Source organism: Phyllostomus discolor, chromosome 5 (assembly GCF_004126475.2).
Source record: "Phyllostomus discolor isolate MPI-MPIP mPhyDis1 chromosome 5, mPhyDis1.pri.v3, whole genome shotgun sequence".
In the NCBI taxonomy this organism is placed as follows: domain Eukaryota; kingdom Metazoa; phylum Chordata; class Mammalia; order Chiroptera; family Phyllostomidae; genus Phyllostomus; species Phyllostomus discolor.
Window position 1 is genome coordinate 41,995,207 of NC_040907.2, and position 26,304 is coordinate 42,021,510.

Here is a 26,304-nt window from a genome sequence, read left to right on the forward strand (position 1 = left end):
GAGGGAGAAAAGGGGGGAAAGTCAGGACAACTGTAATAGCATAATCAATAAAATATAATTTTAAAAAAGCCTATCGAGGTAGAAATGGCTTGCAGCCCAAATACTCTGAGGAAGATACCCATTCTGTCATCTATACTTTATCCCACCTATTACCAATATAACCTATTTTATTGGTTCACAGCATGACTCTGCCTTTTAGGAGACTTGTTGGATCACTTGCATAAAATAAGATTCATAAAATTTTAAAAAATAAAGTCTAAAATATTTTGGATAGCTATTTCAAAAAGCTGAACCTTATCTTAAAAATTTTAAACAAAAATAGCTGAAAGAGAAAAAAAGAGCCTAACTGTATAGTTAAAAAAATGGTAGGCTTCGAAATCGAAACCAAGCAGCCTCAGGCCATTTTAACAAAACAGTGCGCTTCTCTGTAAAGATTGCTGGTGAATTTTGAGGATTTTTTTTGGTTTGTTTGCCTTATAAACCTATATGAAATTGAACAGAAACCAGAAAAGTGAATGTCAAGGTAAATACAAGAAACGGTATGTTCATCCACTAAACGGGAGTTTGTCGAACAGCTGAAGAGAAGATATACCTTACTGAGCAGGGTACGGAGCAATGTGGAGAAATCACTGAGGGTAAGAGGTGACTGCTTACCATGGACTGCAGGCGCTGGGCAAGCTGGTATGCTTCCACTGTATCTTTTCTGTCTCTGATTCGCACTTTATCAACTGGATGTGGCCTGTTATACACAGCCTGTTCTGTTGGAATTCAGAAAAAACAAAACAATCTATTTTTTTATGAATCCATGTGTTAGACAGGAAGACACATCTACACTGACTATACATTGTGAGCCATTTCTAAGGTTCTTCATACCAGAACTTCTATGGTTCTATCCTGTTCCACAGTCACACACTTTATATGCCACGTAGTTCTCACATAAAAGTAATTCTATTATTTATTATAAAGAAATCTCAATAAAATGTGATACTTAGGAAATGGATAATTTGTTTTTTTATTTACTCCACTTTGCTAACTTTGGAAGTCTAACACAGAAAATATGATTTTATTTTTCATTTGGTGGTTGACGAAGTTACGACACCTTAGTTTTCCTGAGAAGCCAGTCCCAATACAATGCTTTGGGCAAACGAAGACACTAAAACAAAGACCTCAAGGCAGACTATAAATTTTATCTACCTCTACATAAAATAATATCATCTCTGACAGGAAGTTTTCTGGTTAGTTGTCTTTTCAGACACAGACTACAGAATACTCTTCTCAAACCATGGGTTGCAAGGTTCTAATTACCTTATCACTTTGCAACTATGGCATTATCTTTCTTCAAAAGGTTTGTGTCATCTAATAAAAGGGTAGAATACATTAAAAATATACATATTCATCACCTTTTATATTTGAGAAAAACTACGGTGAAAAAACTTTCTTCCATGAAAAATATTTTGGCATTTTTATTACATTTAAACATAGAGGCTCATAAATTATTTCCTTTATTTAAGCATTGTTAGACAGTATTTCTAGTACGAATACAATATTTGCAAATTAAATGGGCTATTATTAGAGTTTTCATAAAAGTTTTATTTTTACTTGACAAAGGACTGCATTCTTAAATTATTTCTACTTCTTAAGACTGCATATATTTCCTTTAAAATTATACCACCAATTTTCACTATAGGTAGGTCAAAGGGAAATATAGTTTAATCAACAAAATCTGTTTTACAGCAAAAGCTTAATACACTTATTCCAAAATGCTATAGAATCTCTCTGAATCTCTCTCTATATATACCTTAAGTCTACCTGAATTCTAACCATCAAGAAATTCATGGGTGCCGTAAGGATAAAAATGTCAAGTAAAAGATGCTGTTGGGTTTTTATTTTTACCACATCCAAAATTGATTGCTCCTATCAATTCGAGGTATGTATGAATCCGTCCAATACAATTAACATCCCCACAGTTCTTCAGGCCAGGACGTACTGAGGTCTTATTTAAGTATTTCGGTTTGCATGTCTCCCTAATTAAGAGACGGAAGTAAAATTATTTTGGATAAATAAAAACATGAAAAAAAGATTTCTGGGAAAAACTTTTAATATTTGAAATATCTTAAAAATTCACCCCCTAACAATATGTAAATGTGTAGTAAATACAACACTAACACATAATACCCAAGTGTACATTTTTCCTGAAATAAAATATCTATAAATGATACAATAACTTACAAGAATAGTACAATTTTACAAGTATTATTTCTTCTCCAATATTAAATTCAATAAATTCCAGTTATCCCAGGACTTTTAAGTTAGAAGCTTATTTATCTACAGATCCAAATTCAAGCCTCAATCTTTGAATTAAAAAAAGGCAGTTTGATAACATATTGAAAGCATTTAGTATTAGACCTTTTGAATTTTTAATATGTCACTTAGGTTCATCTACTTTTACTGTTGGATACTATCTTTTCATTGTAAACTACCTTATAAATACTTAGAAGTTTTATATTAGTTTTTAATCATTATGCCAATAGATATCTCAGTAGAAAATAGAACTAGATATTATAGGGGATTCCAAAGGAATTAAGAAATGCCCAAAAGTTATAAAATGTTTATATAATACAACACATATTTACTGAATATTATTTAATGTACCCTGCTAGATGGCACAATATAATTTAAAAATAGAAAACTTAATTACTAAGTGCTTATGCCAGATGCTGTACCAAGAGTTACACATCCTTAATCCTCACAACAACCCTACAAGACAGATTTTACTATTCTCATTTTAGGGATAAGAAACAAAAAGGTCAGAGAAATTAAAGCACTTAAGGAAGTGATAGCCCTGGTTGGTGTGGCTCAGCAGATTGCTGGCCTGCAAACCAAAGGGTCACCAGTTCCATTCCCAGTCAGGGCACACGCCTGGGTTGCAGGCCAGGTCCCCAGGAGGGGATGCAGGAGAGGCAACCACACATTGATGTTTCTCTCCCTCTCTTTCTCCCTCCCTTCCCCTCCCTCTAAAAATAAATAAACAAAAACCTTTAAAAAAAGTGATAGGATTACGAACCAAGTATTCAGATAAATCATATAACATAGGTATTTCTTATTCAATCTTTATTTTATCTTACAAATATTTATTTTGCATCCTCTGTATCAGGCATCATTCTAGGCACTAAGGATACAGAGATGAATAGTATAAAGTTCCTGACCTTACATTCTAATGGGGAAGACAGTCGAAAAATTAATGAATAATATCTATTGTATTGTCAGGTAGCAATAAATGCTAGGAAGAAAAGAGGATAAGTAGATACAGTGAGACAAATAAGCAGACTATTTTAAATAGAGGGTTTAGGGAAGGCTTCTCTAAGCAGAAACCAAATTTGAAATTATAAATTCTATAGAACTTCAGGGAAAGTAAAAAGTAGCTTGTGATGTGGGAGGGTTTCAAAAGTTCCAATGAAAAGTTGAGATTTCTAATGTTGTGAAAGAAAACAAAACAAACTTCGCAAGTGAAGGCAAGAAAGTAGAAATGAGCATGGTATAAATGGCTATCAAAAAGCTGTAGGAATCTAAAAACTGAATTGAAGTCATCAACGATTATCCAAATCAAAAGGTTTTAAGCAGAACCTAGTAATCTAGTACAGTGTTGAACAAATGGTAAGGCCTCTCAAAATATCTGTTCATGACATAATGATGACTCATTCATTCAATCTTTTCTCCCTAACAAATTGAGTGCCATCTGCATCCAAGCATTGTTCTAAGCATTAGGGATTTAACAATAAATAGACAAAAAAAAAAATCTACTTGCGTGGAGCCTGCATTATCATTGGGGAATCAAGAGAAAGACAATACACAAATAAAAACGTAATACTTTCAGTGGTAGTAAGTTTTATTAAGATAAATTAAAAGTAGGGTAAAAGAATGAGAGAAAGGAGATATGTGAGCTATTTTAGATAGGGTAGTCAGAGAAGGCCTCTAATTTCCCTTGATCAGAGGAAGCAAGATTCACCAAGATCTGGAGGGGAAAGCATCCAAGGCAGAATGAAAAGTCTAGGTCAAGGCCCTGACATGGAAGTGTGAAAATAATGAATCAAGATTATACAGACTCTGGAAGTCACTTTCACCTAAAGGAACCTGCAACAAGTTCCTTTTGCTCTCTGAAACTCACTTTTCTCTCCTGCAAAATGAGGGCAGGCTGTCAAGAGAATTGGAGATGATTTAAATTCAATGCACAGCATTTGGTAGGCATTCAATAATGGCATTGGTTACTATTTTTATTAAATTCCCCTAAACAGGGAGTTGATTGCAAGTGCTTTTATGAAAAGGTTCTTTTAAGCCCTGGCTGGCGTAACTCAGTGGATTGAGCGTGGGCTGGGAACCAAAGTGTCCCAGGTTCGATTCCCAGCCAGGGTACATGCCTGGGTTGCAGGCCATAACCCCCAGCAACCGCACTTTGTTTCTCTCTCTCTCTATCTCCCCCCTTCCCTGTCTAAAAATAAATAAATAAAATCTTTAAAAAAAAAAGAAAAGGTTCTTTTAGCTACAAATTTAGTAGGCCTCTTTATATTTTTAAAACATTAACTTTTCTTCTATTTTTTTCAATACAACTTCAGTTCCTAATTACTCTCTCTTCTATTTCTGAAAAGAACACTAGAGTTCCTGTTCAAAACATTTCTACTTTTTCACCCATTGAAACAGCAACACTTAAGTGGTTTCATGAACTAAGGCAAATCATGTTAGGAAACTACTGCTATATAATTTATATTATCTATCTAAATTATTCTGCCTCACAGAATCCAAAATCAAAGTAACAGATGAAATTTGATTAAAGTAACAGCACATACTCACTGATGATTATATAGTCCTTCAATTTTGGCCATTCATCCTTTTATTTCCAAAATCAAAATTAGATACCAGTAGAGATTCAATTTATCTGTTTCAGTAGTGTGAATTAGGTAATGTGGAATTACCTAATAACAGAGTGATTTATCGAGTCATGACTTGCACTAAAGTCTGTCAGTGGCTGGTTATATAATCAAAGGCAGGTCCCTAAACCACTCCTGGATCAAATAGAGAAAACACCACCTGCCTATTTTACAGGATTGTTGTGAGGAATCAGATGTATAGAAAAACTTTCTGTAAACTGCAAAGCACTATGCCAATGTCAGTTGTTCTTTGTAAGTATTCTTTACTTTGACCCCCCTTACCCAAAACTTGTACTTTTAGCAATCTCAACTGTCTGCAAGAACAAGAACAAAAATCTTTCTTTTAGAGTACTGCTATTCTTAAAAGCCAAATCACTTAATATTGTGTGGGCAAAATGAAGGTTACTGAATTACCAAACCTTGTTTTTCTTTGGTAATCTTCCTAGGTTACAGCAGAAGCCCTCTGTGAAGATGGCCTTATACAACCCTGAAGCAGTAACAATTATGAATGTTTAATGATGCCTGAAACTTTTATGAAAAATTCAAAGGTGGAAGGTTTTTTGGTTTGTTCCCTGTCCCTCACTAAACAATTTAAGTAAAAGGTACTGACAATTTAGAGGGTGAACTTCACATATCAGAAGATTCCTGTTTCCCGATGAAGCTGGACAAAGGAATGAACAGATTATGCTGCAGGTTCAAAACTGACAGCATTTAAGGAAGCTATTTAGGAGAATGGTTTTTGCAATCTAGCCACATTTAATGACACTATCCTTCTGTCAGTTTTCTTTCTTTGTACTTCAAAGTATGGCATAAACTAGAAAACATGTTGTCCCTCTTTTCCAGAACAGCAGTGCTTTCTGTATCTTCCTAACTCTGTCCTAAGAAAAGTACTCTTTAAGGCAATCATCTATCCCTCTCCTTTCCAGGCCCAAACACTCATGAACAAATGAACACTAACAAATAAAGAGATGGATTGTTACAGATGACAATGTTTACCAAAGCTTTCCACAAGAGTTTCACTATGAGAAATTTTAAGTCTTGCCTATCAAAATATATCATGTTAAAGCTCTCTGGATCATTAGCATTGTATAATACTAAATTCTGCATGAGCCTAGTTTAAATATTCTAGAGTACCATTGGTTTTAAAACAGCATCTATAATATAATTTTTCCTTACCACTGATCCAAAATGTAATTCCTAATTTTCAAATAGCGTTCTGGTGTTTTAGCTTGGCGCCCCTCAAAAAACTCAGGAATTGCTTGTTTCTCTTCTTCTTGAATAATATTTCTATCTATTTCTACTTCTTGTTCTGGTGGTTTAAGCTCTTCTTCCTCATGGTGTTCCTCCTCTATTTGGCAGTAGGACTGAAAAAGCATTTCATTATCACTCAGATCTTTCTGAACTTCACAAGGCTCTGGAGAAGGCAACAGCCTGGTATCATCTACTATTCCATTTCCATCATGCTTATCACAACTTTTTATCAGTTTATTAGATTTCTGATCATTTAATTCAACTGTTTTTTTGTCACTGGTGCTCTGTTTTTCAGTGCAAAATGTAATTCCTGAGCTTGGAAGTGTTTCCACCTCGCCATGCTTTAAATTCTGAAGACATTCTTTCGAAGATTTAGAAATGGAATCTTCCTGACTGGCAGAGGTGATAAATTCTCCTCGGCAGGTTTCATGACTTTTACTATTAGGGATGTCTACTAAGAGATCACTACTAGGATTCTCCTGGGGCGCTTGAGAAGTCATCTCATCTGCCTCATCTGTGATGTCTACTTCTTCGTCATCGGATAACTTTTCAATTTTTACAGCATTCAGGTTGGGATCAGCACGTCCCCTTAAACCTGATGGTGCCCATGCTGGTGTGCTTTCATCCTCACTTTGAATCTGATCACTGCTGTTCTTCTGATTTGGTGTTTTCTTCTCTGGACCATCTAATTTTACCTTATTAAAAATCAAGATAAAACCCCATACATAATATTAAAATTTTAAAATTTAATCATTGGCAGAAAAAGTAAGATAAATACAACGTTACTAAACTGAGTAAATGTCTTTGGTATATTGTACCTTTATGGTAATTTTCTTTAAAGTACTTACCACTACATTTTAAAAGGGCAGTTACTATTTTGTTCCTCTATTTCACTATATGAAATTAGGTAGAATACCCTGGCTGGCATAGCTCAGTGAATTGAGCACGGGCTGTGAACCAAACCATCGCAGGTTCGATTCCCAGTCAGGGCACATTCCTGGGTTGCAGGCCAGGTCCCCAATGGGGGCCACATGAGAAGCAACCATACATTGATGTTACTCTCTCTCTCTCCCTCCCTTCCCCTCTCTTAAAAAAATAAATTAAATCTTAAAAAAAAGAAATTAAGTAGAATAACATAATACCTATTTCACAGGAACACTCACAACACTGAAGATATGCTTTGAGATTTTTGAAGATAAATATCTGTAAAGTACTTTATGGGTATAAAATACTTCCAACATAAAAACTTTAACATTAAGACTTTAATGCCTGAATTAAAAACTACTTTGTCTTACTAATTTTATTTAAAATATTATTATTAAGGATAGTTATATTCTGCTTACCTTATTTTTAAAGTACTGTCTAGCATAGCTCTTCACTTGTAAAACAGTGCGACTTCCAATCAGCTTTGCAATTTTGGTCCACCTTCGGCCAAATTTAGCCTACATCAAAATGGAAAAGAAATTGCTTCTGTTGAACTTACTTGTTAGTATTCTAAGGAACTGCCACATTAAAAAAATAAAACCAGACTAAAAGAATAACTCATGTTTATTTTCTAAAGCACACAATGAAGCCTCATATATGGCTAAGACTCTTAAAAATCAAAGCCCATATTCTTCTTTTGGAATCTGGACTTACGGACACTGACCAAAATGGTTTTGAAATTAGATTTCTTTTCATAGCTAAATAAAGATACATCACTTTTTGTATTCCTAACCATATGTGTTCATATTATGATGTTCTAAATCTTAAGATAATTTAAAAAGATATTTGAAAGGGAGGCAGGTTGCACTTTCCATTTATACAATTAACTGAGTTTGTTCTGACACTAATTTAAAAATACCTTTTTACCCAGATTCCATTTGTTACAATATCCATTATGCAGATGCTTTAACTACACAGATATCGCAGCAAACTGACAGAAGAGTGAATCACACTGCCCTGGTCAGTGTGGCTCAGTTAGCTGGAGCATCATTCCATAAACCCAAAGGTGATGTGTTCTATTCCCCACTGGGTCAGGGCACCTGCCTAGGTTACAGGCCTGGTCCCCTGTCTGGGCATGTCTGAGAGACATATGATTGATTTTTTTCCTCCTCTCTCTAAAATCAATAAGCATGTCCTCGGGTGAGGGTAAATAGAAAGAGTGAATCACAAATGAAGTGACCTGCAACCAACACTCCCCACACACCACTACTGTTGAAGGCTGTCCACCTGCCAACACTGAAGCTGTGATGAGAAAAAACTAAGAACCTGAGGGAGCTCTGGTGTGTTGTGAAATACAGAAAGGAATAAATATAATTTTAGAGTGAAAAAGGATTTTTAGGTATCCAGTTTATCAGTTGATACATACATAAACCTCCTTTATAACATCTCTAACATAAGATATGCTCTACTTCCCAAAGTCGCTCAATAATTCTAATTTTTTAGAATTCTTACAGCTATGAAAAACAAACAAATAAACACTGCTACAACTCAGGGAAGTTGATCTCAGAGCAAATTTACAGGCCAGGCAGTTACAACTTATTGTAGCAAGTCATCTTTAAAGATCTGATCCAAACGATAAACCTTCATTTATACAATTACTTCTGGTATTCCTTAGAAAATGTGATATATGGAAAATTTCTTAAAACTGAAAGTACTTCTGGGAAAGTTATTAGCAAGTATAAATTACTTATCTCTGTCTTAACCAACACCTAGTAGAGATCAACTTACTGAAGAATCAGTTATCTTTATTTTGGGAAAAAATCAAATAGGCAACTTGACAGTACAGAACACTTTTGGAGACAGGAAAGATCCTAATGAAGTATGACCAATAGGGACTGTAAAGGCTTGGGCACCATGAAACTTAGGAAGGGGACAATAACAAGAGGAACAAAGAAAACACTCATCAATTTTAAAACAGAGCAAAGGGAAAGCCCTATGCCCAAGAAAGGGAAGAAAAACTCTTCCTTCATTATTCGGTACCACATAATTACTCTCTCTCAAACCTGAGAAAATCAGTCTATAAGCAAATTACATCAAAAGGTCAAAAAGGGTGAAATACAACCAACAGTTCCATGTATGTTTGTGGGAAAACATTCTAAGTTTAAAATATTTGTTTATATATATAAGTAGATATCTATACATGTATATAAATAAATACCTGTTTGCTTATACAGGGATAAATATCTCTGGAAGGATACACAAAAAACAGATGAAAATGGTTGCCTCAGGCATACAGAACTAAAGGTTGAGAAACAAGTCAGACTTAACACCATATGACTTTAGGTTCCTTTTGAATTTTGAACCATGCAGATGTAGCTCCTATAACTACTGCCAATGTCAACAATAACAACCAAAAAATTCACAAGCTACTTGCATTGGTGTGTATAGATACAGTCTTCAGTAAGGGGCAAAACACCAAAGTTGTCAGCAATCTTAAATAAATGGCTGGTTAGTTCAAGTTGTATTATGTAAATGATAATCATGCAACAGACTGAAATACCAATATAAAAACATAACAGCACAGGAGGAAAATCTCAGGAAGACATAAAAGTCTCAAGATAGTTTTTGTATTTATATAAAAACATCACGGCCCTGGCTGGTGTGACTCAGTGGACTGAGTGCTGGCTTGTGAACCAGAGTTGCCCATTTGATTCCCAGTTTAGGGCACATGCCTGGGTTGCTGGTCAGGTCCCTGGCTGGGGGTACACGAGAGGCAACCACATATCAATGTTTCTTTCTTTCTTCCTCCCTTCCCCTCTCTAAAAATAAATTTTTTTAAATCTTAAAAAAAAAAATCACGGAATATATAAATGCCATGGTAATGACTAAATATAAAAATACACATTTTATTTCCTATCATCTGTAGAAACACTATTAATATTTCAATTAGCATTTATGGATCCTACATAATTATATAAATATTCTATATATGTAATATATAAATTCAAAATTAATTTAGCATAACATTAGGTAATATGTATCTTAAAAGAAATGATATAACCTATTACCAGTAGTTAAAAAAATTCTGAATATTTTATTAAGTTTCTTTATGTTAAGGATTATTTTCATAATTAGAAATTGGGGTACATATTTTTCCATTATGTAACTGCCATTTGTAGACATTTATATAGACCTCAGTGAAACATTCACGTAAAAGAAATGTTCTGTCTTCAATTACAGTCACTAAAATATTTAGATTGTATGCACAATGCCAAATATCTGAATAAAAATGAACTCAACCAGGACAGTTCCAAATACACGTTTGTTTTTTCAAAAGAAAATATCAGATAACTAAATAATTTTGTCTTTAGTCCAGGTAGTTGGTGTCATGTAAACAGAGACAGCTCAATTTGTGGGTCTTATTAGTATAAAAACTATCCAAAATATTAATCCAAATCTAGTTTAATATTTTAGTAACTTAAATGAGTTAAATTCTCTTGTACGACACTACAAATAACATCATTCTAACTACAGAAGAACTACAGATATGATCACTGTAATCAAAAAGAAATTTCTGGTCTCTACAAATTAATTTAACCTTATAATTCTATCAGTACTTGCTTCTAGAATTTTTTACTATAAATCAAAAATCGTTTTATTTACCAGCCCTTGTTCAAACAGCTGTTTTTCTTCTATTGTCCACTTTACTGAGAAACTGGCTGGTTTTGTAGGAGATTGTACCCTGAGGGGATAAAAGAGAATTGCAAAAAAAAAAAAAAAAAATTTCTGAAATGGAACATTCCATATTCATGCACCTAAAGATTACAGATAGCCACAAACTAAATTTAACACTTAGTCTAACAATCAGAATAAATAAATAAATAAATAAGAAAGAAGAAGGCTGCAGTCTCTACATGAGGGGGAGGATTTACCCTGTCTCATACACTTCTCTAGCTCAGGACGATTAAGAGCCCCAAAAGACATAATCCTTGGGTCTGAGGGAAGGAAACACTAAAAGACATCAAAGGAAGTTGGTGTGAAAACAAATAAATAGGGTTCCTTTTATTGGACAGGAAGCAGCAGACGTTAACATAATTCCAAATCCTAAAAGGCATGCAACAGTTTAAATTGGCTCCATAAACATTATCTCTTTGATTCTTTCATGTAAGTCCATGTGAACACCAAGCCAGAAAAGTAAAAAAAAAAACAAACCATGGCATCACGTTTATTGTTTTGGAAATTGCAGCATCTGAAGAAGTCAAGAGTCATGAGGCTCATTAATTTAACTCAAAGGAAACCATTAATCTTTTCATTAACTTCACTTTTTGTTGTTTATTCACCAAAATGTAAAAGCCAAAGTCTGTTCAGTGCTCAAACTCTTTGACAGCTGCAAATCTGTAACCCTTACCCTTTAAGGGATCATAAATTTTCAAGTTTATAAACACTAAATAAAAGTTAATACTGGGATGGCCAAAATGTCCATTATGTCTTTTCCATGCAATGGAAGTGCCCAATTGTCTTTAACTTCATTTGAAACAATTTTGTTAAATTGTCTTGTGGCAGCTTTCATATCAGCATGCATTTAAAACAAACAAAAAAAATCACCAAAATTGGTAGATTTTTTGTGCAGCCATTTAAATTTTGAAGTGGAAGAAAACAGGCACCATTTTCAGTATGTTATGTTTTAGCATTTCAAGGAAGATAAAAATACAACTGAAACATAAAAAACGATTTGTGTGGTGTATGGAGAAAGTATCAAAGTAGTTTGCAAGTATCTTGGTACTATTGACATCTTGGCCAAATAATTCTTTGCTGTGGGGCTGTCTTATGCATTGGAAGATGTTTAGCAGCACCCCTGGCCTCTACCTACTACAAGCCAATAACAGGAGATAGCTGACATACTCAAAATATCCAAATCGATCAAGTTATTGGTAAAAATGAAAAATGTGTCTTTTATTTTACAGCAAAAATGTAACAAACTTTTAGGCCAATCTGTTAGTTTCTTTAATTTTTTGAAAGCTACAAATTCAAATAAATTTTAGTTTGGCGTGATTGAAAACTAACTGCCAGGGCAATAGAAATCAAATTAATTCCTTATATATTACATAGCAGATTTTAAAAGTTTCTCCGCAAATCCCTAGGACACTATCTTTTCCATAATTTAATGGAATCAAAAGAAAATTCTGGCAAATAACATTATAAAATTACATTGGGGCATTTCAATATGTCTACAAGGAATTTTGATTTTTTATTTTTGTATAACTCAAGATCAAGAGGGCTTTTTCACAGGCCAACTATAATTTTTAATTTTCCCACAACTTATAATAAAATAGATTTTAAAGTATAAAATGTAGTACATACATGGTTTTTGCTGTTTTCTGTGGACTGCACCACATGAAAAAAGAAATAAGAAGTATGTTAAGTTTTTAAAAATATTATTCAGACTTTTAAAAGTATGATATATTGACTTTTACCTCTTTGTGTATTTTTTATCATCTTCCTTTTGATCAAACCAGAATTTTTCTGGAAGTGATTTTTTAGATAAATAATACCTGTGTAATTATTAAGGAAACTTTTAAAACAATAATAAAGACAAAACTTTTATGTGACATATAAAGTAGGCACTCATATATTCATGAAAGTCACACTTGAATCCTAGCTAAACCAACTCCTCTCAAAGCTCTTTTCAGGTCTGTACAGGTTTTGATAAAATTATTTATACCTCATAGGGTTGTTACATGGATTAAATATTACATGTAAAATCTTAAAACATGGTTCCTGCATAAAGTGTGTGCTACATAGAGGCTAGTTTCTCTTACCTTCCCTCTTACAAGTGGCTAAGAGAAGACACATCCTCAATGTTCTACTTAGTTCTTTTTTCCTAAAACATAAGGTGAATGTAATATATGAATTTAATTGGTTGTCCAGGGTAATTTAGGACAACTAATTGTTTTCATATTTCTCAAGGTAAGAGAAGAATTCAGGGTTACTCTCTACCTTAATAAAAATAACAAACAGGTCAAATCTACCAGAAAGCCTTCTCCAACTTCTTAACACTGGCCTCTGCAATACTTTTAATCAGAAATATTCTTCACTAACAATTATTAACTGTATATCGTGTTATGTCAGGCACTACACAAGGTTCTAGGTACTGAAGACGAAGCAACAAGAAAATATTATCTGTGTCCTCTAAGAGCAGACATTGCTTTTACTCTCATTATTTTTTTCCCAAATTTGGAAGTGAACCAGTGACTACTTAAGTATTCACTGATCTAGAATTACCTTATTCAATACATTAGCCCACAGCCACATGTATAACTACTTAATATTTAAAATGTGGCTAGCACCAACTGACATGTACTGTAAGTATAAAATAGACACTGAATTTCAAAGAGTATGAAACAAAGAATGTAAAAGATCTCAATTATGTTTTTACGTTGATTAAATGTTTAAATAACATTTTCAATATACTGGGTTAAATAAAGTATATCATTAAAATTAATTTCATCTGTTTTAAACAAGGCTACTAAAAATTTAAATATGCTACTCACACTATTTTTCCATTAAAAGCAATGATACAGGCTATAATGTCTGAGGAGGGCTGGAGGGTAAGAAAGCCTAAAGAGGGTCAGCCTATGATGATTAAAGGTACAGAGACACTCTGAAATCAACATAGCAATAATTGGGAATAAAAGGAATAGAAAAATTGTGGCTTAAAAGGAGGTAGAAATCCGTGAAATACAGAGGAAAGAATTAAAACTAAAATGCTACTCACTAGACTATTATTAATAATCTCTATAAATCAAAAAATCAGAAATAATTTTGTTCAAATCCTTTCAGTCTACATATAAGAAAACTGAATCCCAAAAGAGTTAAGATGCCAACATCATATACACATGAAAGAAATGTGGACAAGGAGCTAGTGGCTGAACCATGGATAAGAAGCCACAACTGCTCGGAGGAAAAACATCTTTATCCTTTTGTGTTCTGTGTTTTTTCCTTCGATTCCTCTCACATAACACCTGTTAAGTTGGTAGAGTAAAAAGTGAGAAATTTTACATATTCTAGTTATGTGTCCTTGAACAAATCATCTCTGAATTTCAATTTATATAACTGAAAATGGAGAACTGGACTACATGACCTTGGACTAAAGATCTAGCTAACTTAAAACATTCTTTAACTTCAAATCAGTATTCAGACAGTATAAAGAGTTGGCTGACAACAGAAACTAAAAAATATTGAGTCATATTTCAGACTTAGCAATGAAACAGAACCAGAATAATAAAATGCAGCTTTTTGCATAGGTAGGTAACATATTATATAGCAGTATGGGGCCAAAAATAACCCATCTAGTAATTATCAGTGGTCTCATTTGTAAGTTTTGCATTTAGAGGCTTTTAACCCTGAAATATTTTCTTTCCTCATAATCATTAAAGGATACTCTTCTTCCAACAACATCTTCTCAATGACAGCTCTGTTCTCTTCACTGATGGTGTTATCCAGAGTCCAAGGCTATTACAAAAGAGAATATATTTTTCTTTTTATTTACTACTTCTTAAAATTATGTTCTATATTTTGCTAAATGAAAATACATGATATGATTACCAATAGGAACAGCTATCATTTCCAGAGCATGAAGACGTGCCTTTGATTCCCACTATAGCTCTACGAGACAGGCACTATTACACCCACAGCACTGCCAGCATTTCAAGTGGGAGAGCAGAAACTTGACACACAAGTCTGTTAGATCCCCAGGCTCAAGCTCCTATCTATGATAAAGTAGTAATGGCTATCATGTATGAAACACTGATAGTGATCACCATTTTCCTAGATACTTCACCTATTTCTGAAACTCACAATTCTTTTTTCCTTCCTTAAATGATGGATCATACTCATTTTCAACTCTCAAAACTTAAAAATTTTCAGTTCAGGTCTGTTCTCCAAGGCTCTATCTAGACTGTTATTTCCAACTGCCCCCTCAAAATTTCCACTTAGGTATCTAGTAGGCTTCTTGAATTTAACATTTAAAATATGACTCACCATCCATACCTTCCTTCACCTGCTTCTTCCCCAGCCTTCCCAGTTTTGTAAATGGCACTATGTGTCACCAAGTTATTTTAGCTAGAAACCCAAGATTCATCCTGGATTCCTTCCTTTTCTCTCAGTCCCATATCCAATCCCATACAGTCCCATACCAAGCAGCTCTACATTCAAAATAGATTTTGTTCTAAAAAATGTATTTATTATTTATTAGAGAGGGGAAGGTAGAGACCAAGACAGGGAGAGAAACATCAATAGGTTGCCTCTTGTAAGCACCCCAACCAGGAATAGAACCACAACCAAGACATGTGCCCTGACTGGGAATTAAACCCGTGACCTTCTGGTTTGCGAGACGATGCCCAACCAGTTAAGGCACACAGGTCAGGGCTCAAAATGTAATTTAATTAAATTTGTCCATTTCTATCTCTTCCGCCACAACCTCAGGCCAAGCTACCACCAAATCTTGCTTAGATTACTCAAATGTTTCCTAACTGGTATCTTCATTCCACTCTTGCTTCCTGCAAATATGATGGGATGGAGCTCTCATCTGCCTCTTCAACCTTGTCATAGCTGTTAACCCCCCTTATCAGATTTTAGACACTGGCTTCCAACCAGAGTCTTTGTGCTGCTATTCCTTCTGCCTAGAATGCGTTTCCTCAACTCTTCACTTATCTACTCCTCTCTTTCCATTACTTTTCAACTTAAATGTCACCTCCTCAGTTTCCTTCACTGACAACTTTATCTAAAGTAGGTTCCCCATCCTGTTACTCCCAGTCAGCATCTAATGTCCTTTATGATTTTTATATAGTCTGTCTACTTGTTTATCACCTGACTATCCTTTAGACCACAAGCTCCTTGAGAACAAAACCATGTCTTGATTATAGTGTAACCCCCAAATCTACCTTAGTATCTGACACATAGTAAGTACTCAATAAATAACTGTTAAATGAGGACATGATCCCTGCAATGTTCCCCACAGTTCAGATGATAAAACTGAGGTTCACAAATCTGGTAAGTGATAGAGCAAGGATGTGAATCTAAATCCAGCAGGATCCAGAGTTGTTTTTCAACAGGATACTTTTCAAAATCAAAAGAAATAAGTTTTTGCTTTTTTACAGTAAGAAAAATGTCTTAATATATTACCTCTGTGAGTCCTGAGAACTAGCACCAAATTGGAAAAAAAAAAGAGGTACTCTGGATAATAAGTAATAGTTTAATATACTCGGTGTTTTCATAAAATACTTACAATTAGACTATTCTCAGTTCTCCATGATGAATCGAGATAGTGATCTTGTAAAACGGATGCTGTATTCTCATTGCTTCTGTAATAATTAAGAAAATAGGTATAAAAGTGATATTATACCAGTTAATATACACAATATTATACCAGTTAATATATACAATTTACACAGCAGTGACTGGCAGGTTGAGATTTAACCAAATATTTAATTCCCTCCTCCCCTTAACAAACAGATTTAATGTTGCAGAAATGCCTGCTTTACCTCTTTGGTCTGTAACTATATAGTGGCTATATATTTTAATTGCTAAACATCAAGTATGTTCACTTCTTTTGTTTCCTAAGAATAAACAATTTCGTGAGGAAAAAAATACCCCAAAGCAGCAACCACATATGCTCTATGGCCATGAATCAACACTTCAGATTTCTTTTAAGGAATATCCATGGGTATGTAGACATTTAACTTTATAATTAATTCTTTTAGCTCTACCTAAAGCATAAAAGCTACCATTAATAAATAGCACCACCCTTACAATGGAAAAGAAAACAAACCCAAGAGTAGAAGAACCAAAATATAATGTACTTGAAGAAGGGTGGTACAATGAAGATACAAGAAAGTGTGATGTTTTAATAACAACTCATGATTTAACAAATTAATTTGGGGCTTATTTGGGCTCTTTTCTATGTCCATAGGGAATTAAACTATGCTAATTCACTCCTTTCATTAAACTAGTAAGAACTCCCTAAAGTCACATGTTCACTTCATATGCAAAAAGGCTGAATAGCTAAATACTGAAGTTTTGAGAGGCCCAATCTGTGATATAATTTAGTATTTGCTTTTGTATGTCCTGAAGTTATACCATTTCCTAGTTAAATTATTGACTTTTCCCAGCCCTAGTATAGTGCTAAGAATCTGTACCTATTAAACTGAAAAAAATCTATCTACCTGCTTTTATTTTTGAATCTTCACTTAGTCCCACAGTGGTTATAATGAATTGTGGGGCTAACAGACTATCTACAATAAAATAAAAGCAATAATGTCTCTCAACTATTGATGGCAAAAAGGTTTAACTCAAGTGTCCACTCTGATTTGGCAGGATCTACCAAATCATGTGAAATGTGAAATAAAGTGTTCTGAGACTTGTATCAGCAGAAAGAAACCTTTACTTAACTACCTAGGTCTGCCCAGAGTGCAGGAGGTGAGACTGGTATCACTTCAAGCTTCCTTTAGAAATCTTCTTAACATAGTATCCCTCAATAGGGATTAGCCACATCCACAACTCTGGTGTATATATATCTGGACACCTACCTGAATCTCCACAGGTACCACATATCAACAGGTGTAAAACTGAGTTCACCTTTCCTCTCAAATATGCTACTCTCCCATCGTTACCTATCTCAGTCTTTGGCATCTCCATTCCTCCAGAGCAGGGGTATCAAACTCATTTTTTACCGGGGGCCACACCAACCTCATGGCTGGTTGCCTTCAAAGGGACGAACGTAATTTCAACTCCTTAATAGTTAAGAAGGTACATTTATACAGTCCTAAAATTATTTCAGCCCTTTGAAGGCAACCACGAGGCTGATGTGGCCCCTGGTGAAAATGAGTTTGACAGCAGTGCCCTAGAGGGCCAAGCTGGAAACCTGTGCCTGCCTTTATTTCCTCACAATGTATTAGTACATTCAATTTGTTGCCAATTCTTTTGCGTCTCCCTTTTCCAAATCCAGTTCTTCTTACACTACATCCACACTGACCTTTGAGGTCCTGCAGTGTAAGGCCTTATAATTTTCCCTGGTTAACTGCAAAGGATACAGTTGACAAGTCATCCACCTTCTACCTTTATCTTTTCCACTTATCTCCATCGGACATATACAGGTTTATTGTCTACCTCATCTAATAAGAATGTTAGTTTTATGACAGCAAGGACTTAGTTTTGGTAACTGATCTACCCAGAGCTTTGCATACAAAAGGTGCTCAACCAGTATTTCTTGAATGAATGAATGAATAAATGAATGAGGTAGGCAAGGTATGGGTCACACAGGTCTCTAGAAGTTAAGGAATGCAGAAAACTTTATCACAAAGCCAAGTGGGGTTTGAAGAAAATAACGTGATCTGATCTGGATGTAAGAAAGAATGCTCTAACTTCAGGGAAGAGTAGAAGCCAAAGAGACAAGGAGCAGTTAAGAGGGAGTGATTGCATAAATGCCAGAAAAAGATGACAGTAAAGTAACTCAGATGTAGGGAACAAGCAGTGTAAATAGGAAGAAGTAAAGGCATTTGAGAGGATACTTAGAATCAACAGACCCTTCATAACTAATGGAAGGAATGGAAGGAGTGGAAGGAGAGAAGTAAGGAAAAGGGTGCATGCAGGTCTGTTCCTTGGGTGCCATTTATTGGACCAGGGAACCCAGAGAGGCAGGTTTGGTGGGAGAAGTTTATAAGGTGAGATTGAGGTCCACGTGGAACATCCAAGGGCAAACAGATTCAGAAAGCTGGATAAATGGATCTGAAGCTCAGGAGAGATTTGGGTTGGCAGCAGATTTGGGAGACATCAACATGTACGTATTAGGTTAACTTATGAAACTACAAAAGTGGTCAAACATTGACAAAATTTCCTATTGTCCAACCCAACAGATAGAAATTTAAGTCTTGAGTTACAATATCACCAGAGACCATGTATTACTGAACAGTAGTCTTATGACAAAACGCCTGGGAACATTATGATTTAAAGGACAAGTGAAAATCTGAAGGATGAGAAGAAATGGGGACGGAGAAGTAGAGGGGAAATAAAAAAGTTTCAATGCCATCTTCTAGCTCTGGTACTGAGGCTTAGTAAGTGCAAATGCTCCTTGACTTATGATGGAGTTTTACTGGTGCTGCAGTGGAGCCAGTTTCCCTGTGGTAGTCAAACCATTTAAAAGGAAGTTTAGTGTAACCTGCAAGACACAACTGTTCCAGTAGCAGTTCATTTAAAATTAGCATAATACTAAAAGCAGATAAAATAATTAACTCAGTGTACTCTCAGATTTTAGGTTATATGATAAACTTTTAATTCATGTTCTAATACTATTGAGTCTAGTAAATCTTCCATGTTAAAAGGATTTTCGTCCTTTTCTAAACATACACTGGTATGTCCTGATAAAGTCAACAGAGCTGAAAACCTCCTAAGTAAAAAAAAAAAAATGCACTGAATACACCTAACAAACACCACAGCTTAGCCTTAAATGTGCTCAGAACACAATATCCAAAATCACTAACAAGACAGTTCACTGTGGAGCATCCGTTGTTTACCCTTGTGATCCAGTGCCTGACTAGGATCTGTGGCTTGCCACCAGTGCCCAGAATCTTAAGAGGGTATCATACCTGCATATCACTAGCCTGGGAAAAGGTCAGAATTCAAAATTCAAGGTATGATTTCTACTGAATGTGTATTGTTTATGCACCACTGTAAAGCTGAAAATCATGTCGGGAGTACTATTCCCCAGAATATAATGTTACTGATACTCCTCGGAGTTGGTAAGGCAATGACTCTGACCAGCAAGAACCTGTTATCTTCCCTGCATAAAACTAAGATGCTAATAGCTGCCACCGGTACCCAAGGCTCACACAGAGCAAGAAGAAAGAGAAAGGAAAGAAAAAGAGAAAAGGGAGAAAAATTACATACAATCAGAAAAATAATGAAGAACCTACGGAAAAGAGTTAGAGCCAATGTTCTCAGATGATCTTCAGTGTTGCATGCAAAAGCGCTTAGTCAAGATTAAATTGACCTACACAAATGGGAACAATGATTGTTATTAAGGCTCTCTACTCATTTTGTATAGCTTTGGACTGCTTTGCCTAAGGATTTTTGGGAAAAATGACCATATATGAATTTAATTACTCTATTCGCTTTTTTTTCACTGGTTTTTAGAGGGATAGGGAGACTGAAAAACATTGATGTGAGAGAGAAGCACCTGGTTGCCTCCCCTGACCCTTACCCAAGATGGGAATTGGGGATCAAACCTACAACCCAAGCACTGTATTTTGCCATGTGTAACATGCACATTTTTGCCCAAATTTTTGAGGGAAAAATAAGGATGTGCATTATACATGGGTAGTACTAATTCCATATCTATATAAGTGTTTTTAATTATTTTATTTATGCTTATGCATTAAAAGTATAACTCCAGAAAGCAATAACAATAACTAAATGGAAAATAATACCCTGGAATACAATCATCGGTTTTTTATATAAATAAAAAACTGAATTTAAAATTAAAACAAAATATTTTTTCCCCTGAAAGTTTGGGCCAAAAACGTGGGTGCACATTATACATGGCAAAATACAGTATGTCCCTCAACCAGAAATTGAACCTGCCACCGTTAGCTACAGGATGAGGCTCCAACCAGCTGAGCCATACTGAGGTCGAGGACAATTACTCCACACATTTTTACAATGCTTTAGAGTTCATGAGTGCTTTAAGCCATCTTTGTCCCCCATGGGGAGGGTTAGTATTCTTTTTTACCATTTCCAGAGGCCCTAATGTTAGGTTGGACCATAGGAAATTGCAGCTTTATAGGGCAAACATGGTCTAAGGTCGGAAATTTCACATGGTTCAACCTACTCAAGTTCTACTGAAGTTTTTCCAGTTACAAGTAACATTACTGGCTGAGATGGAACCAAAGTCTTTTGATTCCTCATCAGTCTAGGTCTCGTCCATGACTAAAAGAAGATTCTGGAAGCACATTTTAAAAATGGTACCTATCAATTTCTTACTGGGAAGGCAAGGAGTCAAAGAGCTAAATCTCTCAAGCTGGAAGGTGCTGTTTAAAAACCACATTGGCCTGTTACGGTTGACTCCTCACCTGAGAGTAACGGCGTGATAAAGAACACATTTACAGAATGCTTTCCACATACAAAAATGCATCCTTAATTATTTCACCTGTTCTTCACAATAACCGTATGAGGCACATATCATGATTGTCAGTTTACACATGAGCTGTCAGAGGCTGAGACAAGTTAAAGGTCTGACCCAAGGTCACACTGCTAGTAACCCGCAGGGCCAGCCAATGCAGGAGAAGCCAGAGCTGTCCAACCAAAGTCCTACCCTGATCATTCAAGTCAAGCTGCCTCTCAGGAAGTTTTTCACAACTATCCCTTTGTGGAGGAGGAAACCTGTGGCCAAAAGGAATGAAACGACACGCCCAAGGTCTTAAGGCTTGCAAATAATGGAATAAGAAGCCCGGTCCCGTCCAGGGGCCTCCCTGGTGGTAGTTACTACGTGGGGTGGAATTTGAAGTGGAGGTAATGGAAGGAAGCTATTTGTTGGAGAGAGTGTAGTTGCTAGGCTAAGTCGGGGCCCTCACAACATCCCGGTGAAAGGGCGTTCCGACCTTAGCCTTGGGTACCCGGCTGCTGGGCTCAGGAGTAGTGGGCTGGCGGGATGGGCGCGGCCCCTCTCCCGCAGCCAGGATCCCGTGAGCCAACGGATGTTCTTCCGCTTCCCTGTCCGTCGACACGCCCGCGGCCCTCCTAGGTTACTCCCCGCGCATACGTCCTCCTCCGCGCCACGGTCTCGGTGCCTCACCCGGGCTGTGCCGCCGCAGCCACCACGTCCCCTTCGATATCCACATCCGCCTCCTCAGCCGCCATGATGGGACGTGACCCTTTGCGTTCTCCCGAGAGTTCCCGCGAGAGGTGGAACGCCAGGGGGCGGGATGTGCGTCAGGGGGCGGAGTTGAAGACTAGTCCCGTTCTTCCCGCTCTCGAGCTTCCAGAGCGGAGGTGTCTGCAGGGCCTGAGGCCGAGTCCTTTGACTTTAGTTGCAGTCTAAAGACGTTGGGAAGTTGTCCAGGCTTGAGCTTTGAAGAGATTGTGCTCGTGGATAAATACTTTGGCCCTTCAAGCCTGTCATTTGTAAAATGAAAATATTAGTAAATAGCTTTCTGGAGTGTGCTCTCAACTGTGAAGGTGGCTACAGTTAGGGGCCCTTACTTGCTGGATTTTTTCCTTTCCTTTTTTTCCCCTTTCCTTTTTTTTCTCCTTCCTCCGAACAACTATTTTAAAATTCAAAAAATATTTAAGAATGCAACTTATGATTCCATATTTTATTTTCTAGAGATCTTACAATTAATTAAAAAGTCACTCTCAAGACCGTTGATCTTCACAATAACCCAGTGAGGTAGGCTGGACTGGTGTCATCAGTTATATTTCTTCGATGGGAAAGTGAGACTCCGAAAGCTGAAATGACTGTCTAAGGATACACAGCAAGTCCAAAAAAAAAATCTGGAACCAGAATCCAGGTGTTTTTGACACTATGGAGTGCTCACCTTCTACAAAAGATGTATTAGGAACTGTGAAAAATAAACACCATTTCTCTCAAAGAATTTATGTCCTCCCAAGAAATTAGATACTGACCTTCTGTATTCTTCTACCTTAGCATCCCTCACTCACATTATTGTAACTGTTCACTTGTCTGCCTCCAGCACAAGACTGAATTCTTTAAGGACAAAGGCTGAATCTGCTAGTCTTTAAACTACTAACATGCTACTGAATCTGCTAGTCTTTATACTACTAACATTCAGCATGGTGTCTGACACATAGTAGGTGCTCAATAAATATTAAACTTATGAATGATTCAATTAATTAATGGAATGAATGAATACACTTCCCATACTATTCTCAATTTTTCCACCTCACTATTGTTCGTGCTCAGGGCATAAGATTAACTGTACTATGAATGTGATGGCAGAAGATGGAGAGAAAGGTTTGTAACAAGGGAGATCCAGTGCTCAGAAACAACATTATTTCATCCTTAGGCCACCCTGAGGAGTGCACTTTCTGTTGTTAAAGGGCTTACCCAATGACCAGTCCCAATGGTAACTGGAACTCCTGCCACAGAGTACATATTCTAAAATGTTGAATTTAGTTTAAAGCCAAGTTTAGAAAGATGTACATGGTCAGATAGTCAAAAGAGACCATAGAATAGAGATGCCTTTCATTTGATCTGGCCGATTCCCACTGACCAGAATGGGATGGGAACACTGGTAGTACTGTCTGGAAATACATGATATCAAATGCCTCCTAGACCATAACACAAACTACTATATGAACAGTAGCTCTGATAACACTGCACTGAGCTTTTTGGCTTGGTGACAGGCATCAGTAGCACTAAATAGCTATAGAAGGAAGGAAAAGCCTGCACAGAATTCAAATATGCCCTAAGACCTTTAGAGTAGTCCGACGCCTCCCCATACATAGCCCACATGATGTTGCCAGTTAGTTGGTTTTATGTGAAACAGACACATGAGTGTCTAGGCTCGATCTGACCTGCCAGGATAGGACTATAACCTCACAGTCAGGTGAACTCCTGCAGCCTGATCTCTTTAAAATTTACTGTTGTAGAGGTCTGCAACTCTGCAACTTGTTTAAAGACCCAATTTCTCACCAAGCAGTTTGAAAGGGGAATGAAGAATTCAGAATTCATATTTCACAATTACTTATACTCCTATTGTACTCAGTACTGGGGAAATGACATTGAATAAGACAGACTCAGTCTCTGCCCTCATCAAGGGCATGAAATTGTATGTTTGATATAGGCTGTTGTGGGATCCCAAAGGAGGAGCACTCATTCCAGGATGAACCCTCTTCTGTACCACCTTTTTGAGGCTGATACTGATCAGTCAAAATGTGAGAGCACTGTTCTAGACTCCCCGGAATACAAAATAGAAATTCCTCTTCCCTAAATTGGAGAGAGAAGCTGGGGGAAAACATTGGAAGGAGTAGTGCAGTGCCCAGTATTCACAAAGGCCAGGAATAGCACCTATACCCACAGGCCAGACTGGAAAAACCTGATGATTCATGGGGTCCTCTTCGATAACTCAAAAGGGTCTTGTCTAAGTAGATTAGAATAATTGCCTCTAGGTGGAGCACTGCTCTGGTACTGCCTAACAATCTTAAGGACAAGATCTGGAAGAATAAAGCTAGGTTAACTGCATCTCAACTTCCCTTTCCTCCCCAAAAAAGCTTAAGAATATTTATAGGCATCCAAAAATATCCAGCACCCAACAAAACAAAATTCACAATGTCTGATAATCAATATCTAGGCATACAAAGAAGTAGGAAAATATGACCCATGATAGGGAAAATAAATCAGTTGAAACTGATCTAATACTGACACAGATGTTAAAATTAGAACTAAAACAATTATAAGTTATACTAAAACAATTATTATAACTGTATTCTGTGTGTTCAAAAAGTTAAGTAGAGAGATAGAAAATATAAAAGAATGAAACTGAATGTTTTACAATTAAAAATACACTGGGCTGGATTATGGAAATTTAGACACTGCAGAAGAAAGGATTTGTGAACTTAAACACATAAAAGAACTATTCAAAATAAAATACAAGAAAAAATTTAAAAATTTAATATATAAGCAAAACATCAATGGGCTGTACAACTCCAAGCTTCATAATATATGTGCAAATGGAGTTCTGAGAAGCAGGAACTATGGGTCAGGCAAAACATTTGAAGAAATAATAATTGAAAAAATTTCCAATTTGAGGGAAATTATACACTTACAGATCCAAGAAAATCAAGGAACCCCAGACAGATGGAACATAAAGAAAACAGCACAAAGGCCTGTTATAATAGCTAAAAAACCACAGTGATAAAGGGGGAAATTCTTCAAGAATGAAGGCATGTTAGCTACAGAGGGAAAAGGTAGGAATGGCAACAAACTTCTTATTGAAAACTACGGAGGCAAGATGCTAAATCAACATCTTTGAATGACCGAATGGGAAAAAAAAGCAGTCAAATTAGATCATGGTATACGTAGTAAAAATATCTTTCAAAAGTGAAAGCCAAATTATGTCTTTTTAAGACACAAACTCTGAAATAACTCATCATCAACCTATTTTCACTATAAGAAATGTTAAAGGACACCCTTCCAGCACAGGAGAATGTCAGGTGCGAATCTGGATCTGCATAAAAGAAGGAAGAGCACATGGAATGGTAACTGCATTGTAAAAGCATAAGATTTTTCCTTAGTTTTTAAATCTCTTTATATGAGAATCGACTGTTTAAACAAAAATTGTAATAATGTTGTATGAGCTTTATAACATATGTACAAGTTAAATGTATGGCAATAATAATATAAAGTCCAGAAATGGAGAAATGCAAGTATATTATTGTCAAATTATTATACATACATGAAGTAGTGTTTTAATATGTTATCACTGTGATGTATTAAATGTGTATAATATAAACCTTAAAGTAATCACTAAAACAACACAACAAAGTTTGAATATTAACAATAAAAATGTATGCATATATTATTTGTACTGTTTTTTTTTTAAGCAGTAAAGAGAGGGTTGCTAACTTGCCAAAGAATATGGAACTAGGAATTGCTGGAGCAAGAATCCAAACGGAAGCTGGCTTCAAAGCTCATGTTGTTTTCCCCACACCAGACTGTACCTCCAGCTTATGTATGTATCAAACACAAACGTTTTCAGTCCTTGGGGCTACAGATAATTGAACCTCAAAGACTGTAAATAAAGAACATCAAACTGTCTTTAGAGTGAAGAGGTGAATCCACCTCATCAGGGCAGAGGTAGCCAAGGAACCTTAAAGAAATAGAAGGACATTCAGGCCCGAATGAATTCACACATCTAAATTCACAGTAGCACGTGCTGTCAGTACCTTTCCAAGCAATGCCCAAGAAGAAGGAAGCTGGAGTATTTCAGGTTTCCAGTTTTAGTGTGTATAGAAAAAAGATGCTAATATTTTACACCCATTAGCCAGACCGTCTATATGATAAGGTAAGTGCCATGAGAGAAGGGACTTTGTTTTTTTCATTGCTTTATTCCTATGGCCTGTAACAGTACTGGCTGCATAGCAGGCACTCAACAAATATTGTTGAATTAATGGTCACAAAAGGCCATGACTAATA

At 36.0% G+C, this 26,304-nt stretch overlaps 1 protein-coding gene across 7 annotated transcripts in view; it reads right to left on the reverse strand.

Annotated features, from left to right (window-relative positions):
* MYSM1 (Myb like, SWIRM and MPN domains 1) overlaps window positions 1–22,046 on the reverse strand; it is a 36,734-nt gene extending 14,688 nt beyond the window's left edge. For 4 of the 7 annotated variants that reach the window (XM_036026173.1, XM_036026172.1, XM_028512889.2 and 1 more), the window contains exons 1-10: window positions 21,943–22,046; window positions 16,384–16,459; window positions 14,539–14,609; window positions 12,572–12,649; window positions 12,459–12,482; window positions 10,761–10,839; window positions 7,517–7,615; window positions 6,099–6,868; window positions 1,894–2,024; window positions 655–758 (exon numbers count right to left, since the gene is read on the reverse strand). In XM_036026173.1, the coding sequence (XP_035882066.1) occupies window positions 655–758; window positions 1,894–2,024; window positions 6,099–6,868; window positions 7,517–7,615; window positions 10,761–10,839; window positions 12,459–12,482; window positions 12,572–12,649; window positions 14,539–14,609; window positions 16,384–16,459; window positions 21,943–22,007 (1,497 nt within the window). In that variant the 5' untranslated portion in view covers window positions 22,008–22,046. Of the gene's footprint in view, window positions 1–654; window positions 759–1,893; window positions 2,025–6,098; window positions 6,869–7,516; window positions 7,616–10,760; window positions 10,840–12,458; window positions 12,483–12,571; window positions 12,650–13,648; window positions 14,610–16,383; window positions 16,460–21,942 lie in introns of those variants that run through there. The other 3 variants (XM_036026171.1, XM_036026176.1, XM_036026174.1) reach the window with 3 other exon arrangements.
* Window positions 22,047–26,304: the final 4,258 nt, after the last annotated feature.